Here is a 15,588-nt window from a genome sequence, read left to right on the forward strand (position 1 = left end):
CATATACTATGAAAAAACAATATTGTGTTCATTCGTCATAGTGAACCGAGCATTTTTTACTCTGATCATGATTGGGATCATAAATCGTGATAATGAAAGTTACATTGCCACTCGCTGTATTGTATGTTGTATTAGTATAAGTGCTTTAACATATCAACTAAAATATAATAAATTGTCAGATCACATTCTGACAATAAGAATATTGCTTTCATCTGAGTACTTATTCAAGTAACTTTAACATTATTTTGGAGGGCAATTGCTCACAACATTCTGAATACTGCTTATAAACTATGGGTACATTTTTTTTATTCTGATCATTAACATGATAAAAAAAGTTGTTAATACGGTCTATCGTGATCATGAGATCATTTTTCCATAATCCTTTTTGTGATCAGATTTGAACACATTTATACTCATTTGATCATAATCACATTTTTCAATAATTTTTATGTTCAAATTTGATCAAATTTCTGTTCAATATAGAAATGGCAGACGCAGGCGTCAATGCCTTTTTCCTAAATCTATTCCCAAGAAATCAACAAATTAACCAATATATTGAAGAAGAAGAAGAATTATAAATTCAGACTTGACGACAGTTTTAACAATTTGCGATCAAAACAAAGGAAATCTAAGGTCAGAGTTCAAATATATGTGGAGGATATTGTATCATATTGTATTCCTGTGTTGCTTTCACCCAAGTTAAGAGAATCGCTTTTAGTGCAAATTACATGCTTAGCAAGCGATTTTTACATTTTATTTGTTTGTGTACGAAAAGTTAAGAATTGTGGCCGCCATCTTTGATCATAAAATGATCATGGTTCATATATTGATATTTTTTCCACTGAACACATTTATGATCATGTAAAAAATGCATCTTTCATTATCACGATCTATGATCCCAATCATGATCAGAGTAAAAAATGCTGGGTTCACTGATATGACGCATGAACACAATATTGTTTTGTCATAGTATATGCCTTGGCGAAGACAGGTTTTTTTTTGGACAGGAAAAAGCGGGTTGTCGTTCGACTTATATCATCATAATATTTTCAAAGACACCATTCAATAGTAAAATAAGTTCAATTCAGATGATATACAGCCAAGCACTGGTGGTTAAGGTTTTTGTGTATAACTGAAACAACAGAAAATTAACAGTGAGTTCAGTCTTTTATTATAGAATTAATCACCATTTTTGCAGAATTTGTCAATTTGTAAGATCGGACCAATCACTCACAAAACAAATAAAAATCCAAAAATGTATCGAATAAAGCAGTTAACCCCGTTTAACAACTGTAATCGGTTCTATATATTTTTTTCCAAGCGATGGTAACCATGCTTGATCACGATATATACACGGAATTAACACAGTTGTAAAAATCGCCTCCTCGGATGTTAAGTCATTATGCAAGATTAAGATATATGCTTGTAATATTAAAATAATTAATTATCAAAATCGAAAAAAATCATGAATTTATGTTTGAATTAATAAAATCTAGGTGATGCGTGAATAAAACAACGCTATTTAAATAGCATAATAAATGAATTTCTTTCCCCATTTTTCAATTATTTACACGTTTAACGTGCCCATTCAAAGGATGTGTAAACAAGGTACCTTTATATATTAAAACATATTTTATTGAAAAAAGTCAACTATATAAAAACGTTAATATTTATTTTTTCACTAAGCAAATATTATTTCAAAAACAATTATCAATTAAATCAATGAAAATATCAGATAGTATAAGCGACTATAGCCTTTTCTACCATTTGTACCACAGTACATAGTTGAACACATGTTATAGCTCTCCACATTAAAAACACGTTCTCAACAACAACATATTTCGCTGATATATGACATAGTTTGGGGTGTTTTTGATAATGTGAAACATTGCAATAATATAGCGTATTATTGTTTGTAAAATTAAGTTCTTGAAATATAAATAATGAGTGCTCTCAGACTTAATATGTTAAATATTACCGGAATGGCCAAGGACTATATACGTAATGCATTCATCAAGAGCAAAAATGAATATTAAGAATCTGGTTTTTCTAATATTTTCGTTGATATTTAAATACCTAAATAACTTGACATTCAAATAAAAGTTATTACTTGAACTGACTAGTGTCAAAATGTGCGGTGTTATTATTGATTTTAATTGCAAATATTACCTGGTGCGTCTACTTATGTAATTGAATAATGGAATTCAGAATCGGTATTTCTACGAAGTAGATTTTGATTTTACTTTCGTTTCTGAAATATTTAGTTTGGTACGAAAAGTATACACTCCTACCATATGGTAAATCTGAGATCATGTCACGGAAAAACTGTCTCATACTACAAGACTTGGAAGAAGCTATCAAAAAGTTTGACGAGGAGAAATTCAGGAATTTGTACTGTAATCACAAATCTGAAATAAATGCCAAGTCCGTCGTATGTCATGCAGCACGAATAGGATTTGTCGCTGGTATACGTGTTTTATTAGAGTCTGGAATTGATGTTTCGTGTACCGACAACAAACAAAGGAACACATATTTCATAACGCTTGTAAATATGGAAATACCGACCTAATCAAATTTGTACTAGACGACGAACGACTTAGTAAACTTATTAAGCAGGCTGACAGAGAATATCAAGACGCTTTAGATATTGCTGTTGCATGTGACCAACAAGATATAGTAAGGATTCTTATTAAAAGCGGGAAATTCAGCATTGATGATGTTGCACTTAACGGAAATTCAAGGTTATTTAATGCTCTATCAAGAAAGGATGAAAAGTCAGCGAAATATCTGATTGAATTGGGAGCTGACATCAAATTCAAAAGAAGAAAGTCATTTTTAAAACAAATAAGTTGCATCTGTCATGCAGCAATGCTTTGTCCATGTGTTCTCAAGGTAATGGTGCAGAATGGAGGAAATGTAAATGATACTTATGATTGGAAATCAGTTCTAATGTTAGCAATGGATAAAGCTGACAGAGACACCATATGCTTTCTGCTTCGATCTGGGGCAGACATCGAGTTTAAGGATAAATCAAAAAAGAATTTTCTTAGCTACATGTCAAATGAAGGTACATTAGCATAGACCGTTATTCTATCTTATTTTTTTTTATTTTGATCGTAATAATATTTTCACATTTCTAAATTCTCCATAAATTACAATATATCTAACTATCCATGTTCCTGAACATTATGACACTAAATTGAACTATTGATAAAATGGTACATGGATGTTATCATGAAATCTATGTTGCTAAAATTGGACCAATTGTATTTCATTTTGTGTCAATTTTTTTTATGTTTGTTGCTATGTGAAATTTGTTATATTATCCACTTCTTTTTCTTTGGTTTCTACTTATCAACAGGAAATTGATCTCTTGAAAATTGTCATTATCTTCACTGACATTTATAATTATTTTTTCATTTATATGTGTCAAATGTTGCATTACGTATCTCTTATATATACATGTAATAGATAAATGAGTCTTATGCTTTAATAATGTTCATTTCCTTTTACATTTTGCCGTATTGTTCTAACAATATGCAATATTTTTTCTTAAGAACAGCTTTATGGTGTTATTGACGCTGGAATAACAATTAATACTATCGAAACGAAATTCGAATTCTCCACTCTGTGCTGACTGTTGTTTAAATTTATTCCAATTCGCCAGACCAAGGAAAAATTTGTGTCCTTTCTTCTTGATAATGGTGCAGATCCTAATATGAAAGATAATGATGAAACTGTCCTAATCAGAGCACTGAAAAGTGAAAGATACCATGATGCAAGGATATCAGAATACACAATTCCAAAACAGTTGATAAAATATGGAGCTGATATACATCAAGTCGATGTGAAAGGGTTAAACTTATTTGATATTTTTCTAGACGTTGAACACGGTATGTAATTGTTCTTATATCTCTTTTGATTCATTTTTATTTTATTTCATTTCATGATTATTTAGTGACCGTTGTCACTTTATACCATTATAAATATGCGTTTTAGACACGAAAAGGTCATATAGTAATAATTCATGTAATAGAAAAAAACCAAGGTCTAGACAGTTTAGTTTCGAAATGTATGTTGAATTTGAGGAATAAATCAAAATGGACAATCACTAAGTTTGGAATGTAATACAATTTATAATTTGGTCCAAACAAGAAACGAAACATTTTGATTTATAACATAAGTAATTATTCTTTTGTAGAATCACCATCTTTTGGGTATTTCCTTCTTGAGTCTGGGGCAAAGCCTGATTGTGACCTTTTCAAGGTTATCAAGAAAGTCAAGGGGGATCCTGAGCAAAATGAATGGACAGTGTTTGTTAAAACGCTGTTAGATAAAGGAGCAAATCCAAATGGAAAAACTGTATTTGATGGTGAAATCAAATGCTGTTCTGGGACAACCTGTTTTCGTGCCAACAAAAGCACCTTGCATTCAATCTGCATGTTACGTGTGTTATTCTTTAATTAATAAGGACACATGGGTCCAAAATTTTAAGCATATTCAAACTAAACGAAATGATTGTTGACCAATATCATATTTGATATATGTACAAGCTATCCCAGGAGTGTTATGTATTTTACAGTATTATAAATGCTATTGTCGAAACTCAGCACTTTTCAAAATTACATTTGAGCCATAGCCTTTTGAATAATTCGTTACATCATCAATGATAAACTTTTGTGATGAAGTTTCCATTAGAAATGCAAATGAATTATATGTAATATTTTTCGTGGTTTTCCTATGTTTTCTAGTAAAAGTGTCTCTTTCATTCGAATTTATGTCTTTCCACCAACGTATTAACCCAGTTGCCTCCTTGGTTTTTGGTTATAAACATAAAGTATAATTAAGATAAATCTTTATGAATGACAGACATGCTCGTAATAATGATATAAAATTCATTACCATACTTTACCTTTAGATATCGAATCATGTAACTATTTTCTCGAGCTACTGATGAGCAATGGAGCAAGACTTACATTAGTCGACCTTAAACAGAAGTCATGTCTTGCTATCCTGATTGAACATCTTAGCTGGAATATCGAAGGGAAAATATTTGAGTTATAGTTGGCAGAAGAGATCAAATTAGATTGTAGTTCAATTGAACTTATTCTGAAAGCAGGAGGAGAGCAAATCCAGATTCATGGGTTAGTTTTTTTTTCCCCAATTTTCTAGTTTAGTGTAATGAAATATAATAGATTATAAATGTGTTTCATCGTCTTTTCTCTGTGATACAGACGTTACTATTTTTATTGAGGTTTACCTCTTACCTTTAACTATAATATACAAAGGTATATAATAAGCAATGTATTAAGTGTGTGCTTTTGTATCTCTCTTTAAGTGCATGATCAAAATAGGAAACATCAGCTAGCCAGGTTTCCATCTGATTTAAGATGGATCTATGTGTTTTAACATATGACACTGTAGTATTACAACATTTCCATCCAGTGCAGGAGTACTTATATAAAACCTCATTTGTACAAGCTGAAAACAATGAATGAACCATACTTACTTCCAAAATACTCTAGACACATGAAATGTACGTTGAAAACACCAGAGGCTGAATTTTAGAGTAAAATATCAAGACCAGGCTTGTCAAACTGCGTATTTTGATAAATATGCCATTTGCAGTAAGATTGTGCCTCTACAGCCTAAAAATAGCGAACATATATTTTAAAATGAACAATTTTATGCTTATGTGGTGTCTGTTTCATATCAGGTCATGTTTATTTTTTTGCTTTGATGCTCTTCAGTGTATGATCGGCTCCAAAGAACTGTTTTCATCATTCATCAACTCAGTAGAGGTTTAAGTGGCACATTTATTCAAGATATATTTTCAAAAGAATGATTTCTTTTACACTTTATACAGACATTTCTCCGTCAAAATTCAGAATTTCAGACCTATGCAGTACATTGGTATGAAGTGTAATTTTGCCAAATGCCTGAGCCGCTTTTTAATATTGAAATGTTTTCCTGTTCTCTAAATGATGTTGATTTGTTGTTAATATGACACTGTGTGGGCAAAAAACTCAGAATGTGACAATAATTGGCTCATTTGCCCAATTTGTTTCCTGGACCCATAATCAATATTACAAGTGGACTTTTGTAACATCCAATGAATATAACTGTTTATTACTTTAAAAATAATTTTTGTTTTTGTTTTTAATTGTTAAGTCGAAATTGCTATTTGTTCAAATATCCGGACTTAATCATTTATATCATTGCTTATGTGTATCACATTTGTTTTCAGAAATAAAGTATTACGCACCCTAATTGAATTTGGACTCTTCAAAACTGCGAAAAACATCATACTGTGTGGATGGATTCTTCAGTATGACAAAGCCCTTATAGCAGAAATTGAAACCGGTAGTTTCATTCATCATAAAGACATAGTTATACTTGAAGACTTGATGGGATATTTTAAAGATTTTTTGCTTGAGGTGTGGACAAATCCTCCTTCTTTAAAGACAATATGCAGAAATACAATTCGACGACAAATGTTAGCTGCATCAGATGGTCAGTATATTTGTCCTTTGATAGAAAGGTTACCGTTACCAATGGCAACTAGAAAATTTGTTGGGTTAGAAAACATCGACTGGGCTTCTACAGAAATAATAACAGCAAACCCACCGCCAAGGACTACATTGTAAGCGTTCATTGCCTACACTTTTTTCAATATTTAGGTTCAAATGTCATATTTTGGGTCATTTTCATTGAATAAGGTGTCAACAAAATATTATAAAGTAATACCAGAAGTACTGAATTAAAACACTCAAGGCAATAGTCAAATGGAACAATCAAGAATTAAAATAATATGTTATTTTATTTTGGTCTTATATGAATCAAGGAGTGCGGACCACAGAAGCTAATGACGTCACAGTATCGAGCCATGTGTAAAAAAATAACTTAGTTTAATCACAGAGAAATAAATAATCAGAAAACTTGCTACAGTTCGAATTAAATTACCTAAATATAAACAATACATAAGATGTGAATAATATAAAGATATGTAGTATTATTATTGTGTAACATTTATTATTATAGTGTAAACCAATGGCGTAACTACGATTCCGATGATTATGAACACTATGATTATGACGATTACAGTGATGAGTATAGTAACAGAGAAGAAATGTTCTTCAACACAAAAACTGATGAATAGGAACCTGCCTGGTGGTAGATTTATAGGGAATGTAAATGTATTGAATGTTTTCTATGAAACCATGTCATAGATTTTTGTTTCAAAGCGGACCTCATTTCAAGTTACATATGGTTTAACATAAAGTGTTAACTGCTGGGTTATTTAGTATATCCTATCAAAATAAGAAACATTCCTAAAATAAGTTATATAAAAGATATAATGGTAATGATCCTGTTTATCTAACTACATTTTGGATTTGTAGATTCTGTAATACCAGAACCTATAATAGAGAAGCAGTTTGAATACCCGTTTCTGTATTGAGAGTTGTCTTTTTTCCTGTAATATTCCTCTTCATATACAAATCCACGTGTCGAAAACAGCTGTGCTGAATTTTATGTACATGAATAGTTTGTTAATTCGTATGCATGATTATTCTCCAATGCATTCCATGAAACATCAAATTAACTTCATCCAGCTAATGAACTATGGAGGAGGGGATCTCATGTTTTTATTCTCAACCACATGAATGGTTGGTGGTAAAAATACACACAGACAACACAATCACTCTTAATCATTTTTTTCAATCTCACTGTAATACAGACTATGGAGTATACATGTTACGGTACATCCGTAATTCAATACGTGGGAATGTGATTATTACGCTTACTCTCTCACAAGTTATCGGCAAAAAAATTACTAAAGTGTTAATAGAGGTATGATTCAAATACGAAAATATCCAAAAACATGGCTAAAACGTGAACACATGAGTAGCAAGACAATGTCAAATTAGTTTCTACGAGGGTTACGTCCATCATTTGTTGATATCACTACAGATGTTTTATGGTCGTCATAACAATTTGAGTATACGATGTGAAGTTTCTATCTCACTGTTGAAAAAAAACTTATCTTGAGTTAGATTTTAAATCTGACCGGATTGACAACCCACAACCAAATAAAACTTTCCAGTATTACTCCCTTGCAATGATGGAGGTACAGGGCATGCTTACCTTCAGAAGCAAGTGTTTTGTCGGAGTTCATATTGCCACACCTTAAGTTTTGTGTGTGCTTTCTTGTTTTCCTTATCTTCATTATGTACTTGTAAACCCATTTTATTATTTTGTCTAAATAGTCCTTTTTCAGATTTGAGGAATGCAAGCCATTTTAGCAAGTTTTTTTTCAAACGAACGTAATCCTTAAACCCATGACAACCTGATTGGCGGTCTCAATGGGAAAAAGGAAAACAGTTAACATTTTTTCTTAACAACTAACTATTTTCACATCGATAAGTACCTGAATGGTGTGAAATAAGTTATTAAAAAGTACTTACCGCGGCTCTAATAAATTGAATATTTGAATTTAAAATCTTCTGCTGTCCATTGCTCTAATTTGATAGTAAACCAGTCTGTCGGATAACAGAAATGTAGAATGTTACTTCTCTTTGCTTAAATTTTTATTTAAAAAAAAACCGAAGTCGAAGTCGGGAATGTGAAATGTAGATCGTCTCAGTTTCCAATTTTCACGGTTTTACTATATACATGGATGTCGATGTATTTGAATTGTACTTCTGGTGTGATTGTTAACGGGATTAAAGTTTGTCTATTGTTTCAGCTAACCCGGACCATCGGTCCATGTGAGCTATTGTCTTCATGCCAACAACATTGACCGCAATGTCTATTCATAGGGTATAAGGATCAAACTACTTTTTTCAAGTTATACAAAAACAAAAACAATGGGATTTAGAAAAAGGTAACCTTTCTTTGCTTGAAGAGCTCTGCAAGTCTTCAAGGAATCAAAGATGTAGGACGACACCTCCAAAAAATTGTCGTACTGAAATGGCAAACATTATTTTTTTTGTTGTTCTTAACATCCGTTTTAAGTCCTTCAAAAGTAGTCGTTGGATTATGATTTTTAGATGTCTGCTTATTAGACCCATTGCCATTGAAGAATGGCATTGTTTGCATTTTATCTTATATCTGGAAAAGTATGATCGATAGAAAGAACTGCCATTGATGCAATCTTATCGCGAAGGAAAATCTCCATTGTGTTGAAGTACGTCTCTTGCAGAGTTATTGTCCTTTGTACTCGACTTGAAAAGCCATACTATAGATAGGAAAAATTCCAGTTGATGAATTAAACCATTTGTTAAAGACTAAACTATCCGGTGGTGTTAAGATAGATATTCAATAAATAAACAAAATCATCAATTTTTTTTTCTGCTTAACCAAATAATATGGCTACAAGAATTCTAATTTTTCGGGGTAAGCGATTCAGGTTTTTTGGAGCCACTTCCTTTCTTGTATACACGTTTCTCTCTTACGTTCAGATTAAGGTCCCGCTAAAAACCACTGCTAACCATACACAAAATTTTACAATTAAAGATGCAATGTTATGATTATGTGCAACACATTTTTTTCCAAGAAATCCAGGGTATTAATGAATAATGTTTAAATGCCATTTTCATGTTTTACTGAAGTGCAAGCAAACAATTAAAAATCTTTAAAGAAAGAGTTATCAAGGGAACTAAGATTCTAGCGGAAGTCGAAAGACCACAATCCAGAGACAACTACCAGACAGGAAAATCAGACAAACAAAGAAGAACATAAAAAAAACAAAATTATACGCACAAAGGAACACAAATAAAGGAACAAGTCAGAATAAACTAAAAACTGGGAACTTTAACCAAGTGATCTGGTAGGGAAAGCGTCATCTGTTTGGTTTTGTTTAAACAAAGTCATTTTCAATTACTGTCATGGAGGTCGCCACTTTGAAATTCATGCGGACGACTTTTTATTTACTCTAAAATATTGGGCCGATCTATCCTCATTGAAATGGTGATATTATTTAAGACGGATTTCTACAGGCTGAGAGAAAAGATGAAGATTGTCAGAGGTTGTGAAACTTATGTATTTCCAAACAGTTGAGCTGAAGTTCCTGGCTGGGGACGATATGTAACAAAGGAAGAATGCGCAAACCATATTTGTAAATGCTTTCGCTCCAATCTCGAAAAGCTTGTTACAGAAAATCCACTTTATAAAGGCAAGCACCATGTTTCCATATCGAACAAAGTAAGACTTGTAGTTACTATTAGATGTGCAATATGGTGTCCGATCTAAAAAACTGAAAGGAAAAAGTATGAAAAATGTAAAGTAACTCTACTTTTATGACTTGATACTAAAAACTCAGTGCACCACGTATTTTTCCAGCACACTAGCTGTTCAGATTTCTGTCATGTCAACTTAAAAACCCAGTCTTGAAACCCATCAACAGACTTTGTGTGCAACTAATAATGGAATAGATGACATTAACGACAATGTTGGATATTGGAGTGAAGGTTCATCTATATCTATAAGAAATGGAATACAAGAAAAATTATGTAAAGCAGAATAACATATTATCCATGGTACCTATTCTGATGAATATTGGAAATAAGACTCTTTTGATTTTCTTTGTTGTATTTGAGAAATAATCTTACAAGCAAAATTTTGATGTGTGATTTGGTAAGACTTGATTTAAAATGCAGTCAAAATCAGTTTTTAAGTGTATGTTGGTTTGACTTTAGAAGAACTTTAAGTTGAATTACTTGGTTTGTTTATTTGATATTATTAGATTTGTACATGTGCAGAGACCTATGTTGCTGTTTTTCTCAGTTTCTTCTAAAATAATTAGTAATGATTGTTTTTTTTTAAATTGTTCGTTGTGCTGATGTGACCGCTGATTTACCAAATATGACGCAATAGCATGCAAATGATATTTAAGCACCACTGGTATATTCACGCTGCAATGGAAGAGGGAGTTTTAGCACATTGTTAAACCTAGATTTAACCCAATATTTCGTTTGGTATGCTAGTACCAAGTCAGGATCATTGCGGTACCAGCTGCTCCGGTGGTGTAATATATAATTTGCCAGATTTTTTTGGACTTGACTTGATTACGGATCGGATCAATGTTCGGTAATTTTGTAGTCACTTATATTCTCATGACGGTTTATGTAAATCCTCATTGTTGCTACTACGTCAAAGCAAAACTTTGTTTGGAAGAAGATCATCTTATTACCATGTGTTTGAGAAGATGACAAATTAATATTTTGTTCATAAGGTACAAATGTAATCTCAAATGTCATCTAGCATTTTAGTATGCTTTTGGTTGCAATGAAGGGTTTTTGACTTATTCATTCCCCAAAAATCAAACGTGCTTTTTGGCATGATATATTCTATTTCTGAATTTAATCGCAGTTACGTCAGACTTGAGATATAATGTTTTTAGCCATTATTATAGAGATGTTCTTCTTGACAAATTATCAGATCATTAGAGGTAGACATAGAAAATAATAGCAGTGCTAAGACCTATACTGCTACCACACTGTCCAAAGAAGAAATTGTGGAAAACCATAATTCTGTGCTATCCTCTTTTGGTCTCTCTACTAAGGACGATGACTATGATTTACCGTTTGTGTACTGGATCCCATACTCAGTTAAAACCCCGACTTAAGAACATTATATATCGTTGTTTTTTTTTTCCAAAAAAGATGGTACACCTAGATACAAATATATATATATATATATATATATATATATATATATCTAGATCTAGGTAGAGATTTCTCATACTTTGTTAAATGCTTTGTTTTAGTGGGGTAGATGCGATGTATCAAATCCACGAAATTAAGATTGTTTAAAGATAATACGTCATCTATATAGCGGAAACTGAGATTGAAGGATCTAGTCAAACGATATTCTTTCTTTCTGATCAGATCAGCTATAAAGTCAGCCTCATAAGAGTGAAGGAATAGGTCAGCAAGTAAAGGAGCACAATTTGTTCCCATCGGAATGCCGACCGTTTGTTGAAAAACACGTCCGCCACACTGGACAAATATGTTGTCAATTAAAAATTCCAGCATTTTGTAAACATCTTCCTCTGTGTATTTGAAAGATGATGTGGAATTATTTCTTACAAAGTATGGGCAATGTCTACCAAGACCTTTATATTTGTATCTAGGTGTACCATCTTTTTTGGAAAAAAAAACATTAATTTCAAAACTTATACTTCTTTTTTTTACTATTTTTAAAATTAAAATATAACGTTGTTCAGTTTTCTTTCAATTCGAATTCAATTCATGTCGTATTTTTTGTAATACTCATATGAAAATTAACAAAAGACAAAACTATAAGAAAATAATCATTTGTTTGAAATATTGAAATTTCAATTTTTAGTGCAAGCTTTTCTGTATCATTGATACCTGTTTCAACTATAGAGTCTAAAGTCAATTTCTCGACACTACATTGGACATTATCTATATGTGTCCCTATCAAGCAAACCAGAAAGGATATTGTATGTTACTTGTTCAATCAGGGAGCATGACACTTGCAAAAGAAAAATATTCCCCTATTATTATCAAGGCAATAGAACTAGACAGGACATCAACAGTGTCTACAGGCAACAAGTATGACATTGTAAAACAATTACTTTAATTTGGTGCTGATGTAAATCGACTTGATTCTGACGGAAGAAACGTCATGGAAGTATACTTGGATTCAGAAAGGAAGCAATGACATAAAGAACGTATGTAACGAAACATATTTTTATATCTTATTGTCCGAAAAGGGCTCCAAATTTCTTATATACTGTTTACTTAGATGATTATTGTGTTCTCAATTGAAAAACAGGCAGAACTTTACTAAAGATATGTCAAAATTACAACTCTAATTTGTTATGGAAGTACAACCGTCTTATTGCTTATGCATTCCGTCATTGCGTTAAATTCAGATTTGTCATCTACCGTATTTATTTAATCTACGATGTCTATGCGTTTTCATTCAGTTTTTATATTTTGTTTGCTCGACATGTAACAAAGTTGAAAAAAATAAGTTCAAAATAAAATGGGAAAATTAACGTAAGTGATATAAATACAGGGGACTCACCTTAGCGACATTCGGTGAGAAAGATATGATTGACATGTTTTAAAAGAGTTGGTTATTTTACATATTCTAAATTGTCTCTGAGAAACTAGTCTATTTTAGAAAACCCGCTCATACATATTTGTTTTATTTAATAGTTCAAGATAGATACAGACGTTCGAAAGGAAAATCAAAGGAACCAGGATTCCATAAAAATAGAACACAAGACATACACAACGAACAAAAAAAAGCTAAAATAACACGTACATAGAAAACGGTAGGGAAAGTTTTCTCTGTTTTTCAAAAAGATATTCGTTAGTTACTCATTAAATGCCACGTCCAGTGTAGACGAAATCGCACAGGAAAACTTTGACGTAGAGAACAAATCGGTTCATGTGGTGAAGATGGGTACGTCATAACGATCCACGACTTTATAGTTTTTGATGAGCACCTTTTAAATGTGACTACTTTTTCCCTTGTATTGGTAAGTGCTGTATTTTCTTTTAGGCACTTTTCAAAGTTTATCATGTAATTTTACGGGCATAAGACCGTCTCATTATTATTCAATTAAACGAGAGTGGGACATGGGGAGTGATATTTCAATTTAAGTACTAATGTTATCTCAACATGAAGTATATTCTCCAAAGTTCGAATACGTTTGAACTTACCAAGCTGTTGTTTTATATGTCAGTTTATATTCATCTTGTCATTGTTTTCTACCCTTTAGACCAGACATGACAAGAAGAATTCCGCGTGTTAAAAGTAGAAACTACACATAATGTCTGATAAATTGACGATATTTTGATGAATAAGATGGTTATATTTTGTAGAATCACCTTCATTTGGCTTTTTCCTGATTGAATCCGGGGCACCCACTGATTATGTAAAAGGTGATCCTGGAACATGTGAATGGACAAAGTTAGCAGTAACTTTATTGGAGAACGGAGCGAGTCCTAATGGAAAGAACGTCATAAATGGGTTTGTTCATTGGATTGAAAATGTTGGCGTGTGAACAAAGGCCATTTGCATGTTGTGTCTTTGATAAGTATGTATTCATTCTGAAATTTACCATATAAAGTATATGGAAAATATATATGGCGATCAAATGATTTTTTTTTTATCAAAATGCCATTTTTCCAACCTTTGTTAAATTCACCAATCAAACATTGTATTACTATCAAATATAACCTACAAAATGGAATAAATGTATGTATAGAACAGTAAACCATGAATTCGCTATTCGTATGTTTTAATGGATTTTTTAAACCTTAAGAATGATCGGATTTTATCATATAGTATTTTTACAAGAGGTTTACATTTTTTGCAGATGATCAAAAGGTAAGTAAATACTTCCTGGAATTATTAATGAACTATGGAGCGAGAATGAATATTGTTGACTCTCATGGCAAGACATGCCTTGGTGTACTGCCAGATCACCTTTGCTTAATTATTCAACATCAGGCTAATGGCCTGAGAGGTCCTGGAGAGATCCAAATTGATTGCTCGGTGTTTGAACTTATAGTCAAAGCAGGAGGCAAGCAGCTTCAAGTACCAGGATAATCTAATACCTTAGAAAAAAAAGTCTTGATTTTAACAACTTAAATAAAACTAGTGTTGTTTAGTGGTGGTTGGGTCATTTTTCATTTTAATTGTTAATAGTTTAGACGGTGCTTCTTTTTGTTGGAGTTCATACGTTTCTTTTTTTTTTGCGTGACGTCTTGTTTCCCTTATCTTTATTTTTATGTGTAATATTTTAATCTTTTAATTCGATTTTCTACATTGTATGTAGATCGTCTCTGTTTCATGTGTTCAGGTTTAGGTCATTCATCCCATTGTTGACACTTTTATTTTGCTGGTTGTTAGTTTACTTTATCCGTTCGATTGTCTCTGCGTTGTGAGATAAATCGCACCACCATTGAGTGGAGGTATTCGTCCATATCTATAACATTTGGATTTTAAAAATAAAAATCGTTCACATTTCGCAGACTGTTTGCAGTTCGGTTCATTATAGTATTTGCTACATTTTATTGAAATGTTTACTAGCTGTTGACATAACTGAAATGTAAATGTGTAATTCACAATGAAATGAAACGGTAAATAATCAAGATAACTATACTAAATTTGCTCAAGCGAATTGGAACTACAACTTAATTCAAAAAAGTTACATATTTATTTTTGTAGAAATATGGTACTCAAAACTTTGATAACATATGGACTTTTCAAAACGGCAGAAAATATTATACACAGTGGATGGTTAATACATTTTTATGACGATCTCATTCAACTACTTGGAACAGATTTTTCTTCCTCTACCGATACAAACGTCTTTTTCCACGAAGAATCAGTTGAGAAGTTTAAGCAAATATTGAAAAGGGTAACGTCGAACTCATCTCCTTTAAGATCAGTTCTAGAAGTATGATCCGAAAGCAAATGATTATTGCCTCGGGAGGTCAATCCATCCGTCCGTTAATAGAAAGACTGCAGCTACTTACCGCATTGCAGGCTTTTGTAGGATTAGACGACGTAAAATGGGTATCACATGAGGTTATTTCAGAA

At 32.1% G+C, this 15,588-nt stretch overlaps 1 protein-coding gene and 1 long non-coding RNA gene across 6 annotated transcripts; both read left to right on the plus strand.

Annotated features, from left to right (window-relative positions):
- Window positions 1-2,115: 2,115 nt before the first annotated feature.
- On the plus strand, window positions 2,116-9,752 carry LOC148604595 (uncharacterized). Of its 5 annotated transcripts, none has more exons than XM_088549480.1 (6): window positions 2,116-3,067; window positions 3,558-3,893; window positions 4,202-4,447; window positions 4,919-5,144; window positions 6,248-6,643; window positions 7,042-9,752. In XM_088549480.1, the coding sequence occupies exons 2-4, from the start codon at window positions 3,719-3,721 to the stop codon at window positions 5,062-5,064; spliced, it is 567 nt and encodes a 188-aa protein (XP_088405606.1). In that variant the 5' UTR covers window positions 2,116-3,067; window positions 3,558-3,718; the 3' UTR covers window positions 5,065-5,144; window positions 6,248-6,643; window positions 7,042-9,752. The 5 variants fall into 5 exon arrangements, with proteins under 5 accessions (XP_088405606.1, XP_088405609.1, XP_088405608.1 ...); XM_088549483.1 differs by having other exon boundaries at window positions 6,256-6,643; XM_088549482.1 differs by having other exon boundaries at window positions 3,563-3,893.
- A 2,349-nt stretch (window positions 9,753-12,101) lies between these two features.
- LOC148604596 (uncharacterized) lies at window positions 12,102-14,071 on the plus strand. Its single transcript, XR_015916002.1, has 3 exons — window positions 12,102-12,697; window positions 13,191-13,516; window positions 13,863-14,071. It is a non-coding gene; the product is annotated as an uncharacterized LOC148604596 (long non-coding RNA).
- Window positions 14,072-15,588: the final 1,517 nt, after the last annotated feature.

Source organism: Perna viridis, chromosome 10 (genome assembly GCF_037379345.1).
Source record: "Perna viridis isolate PV_CMFRI_1.1 ecotype Kerala chromosome 10, ASM3737934v1, whole genome shotgun sequence".
Lineage (NCBI taxonomy): Eukaryota > Metazoa > Mollusca > Bivalvia > Mytilida > Mytilidae > Perna > Perna viridis.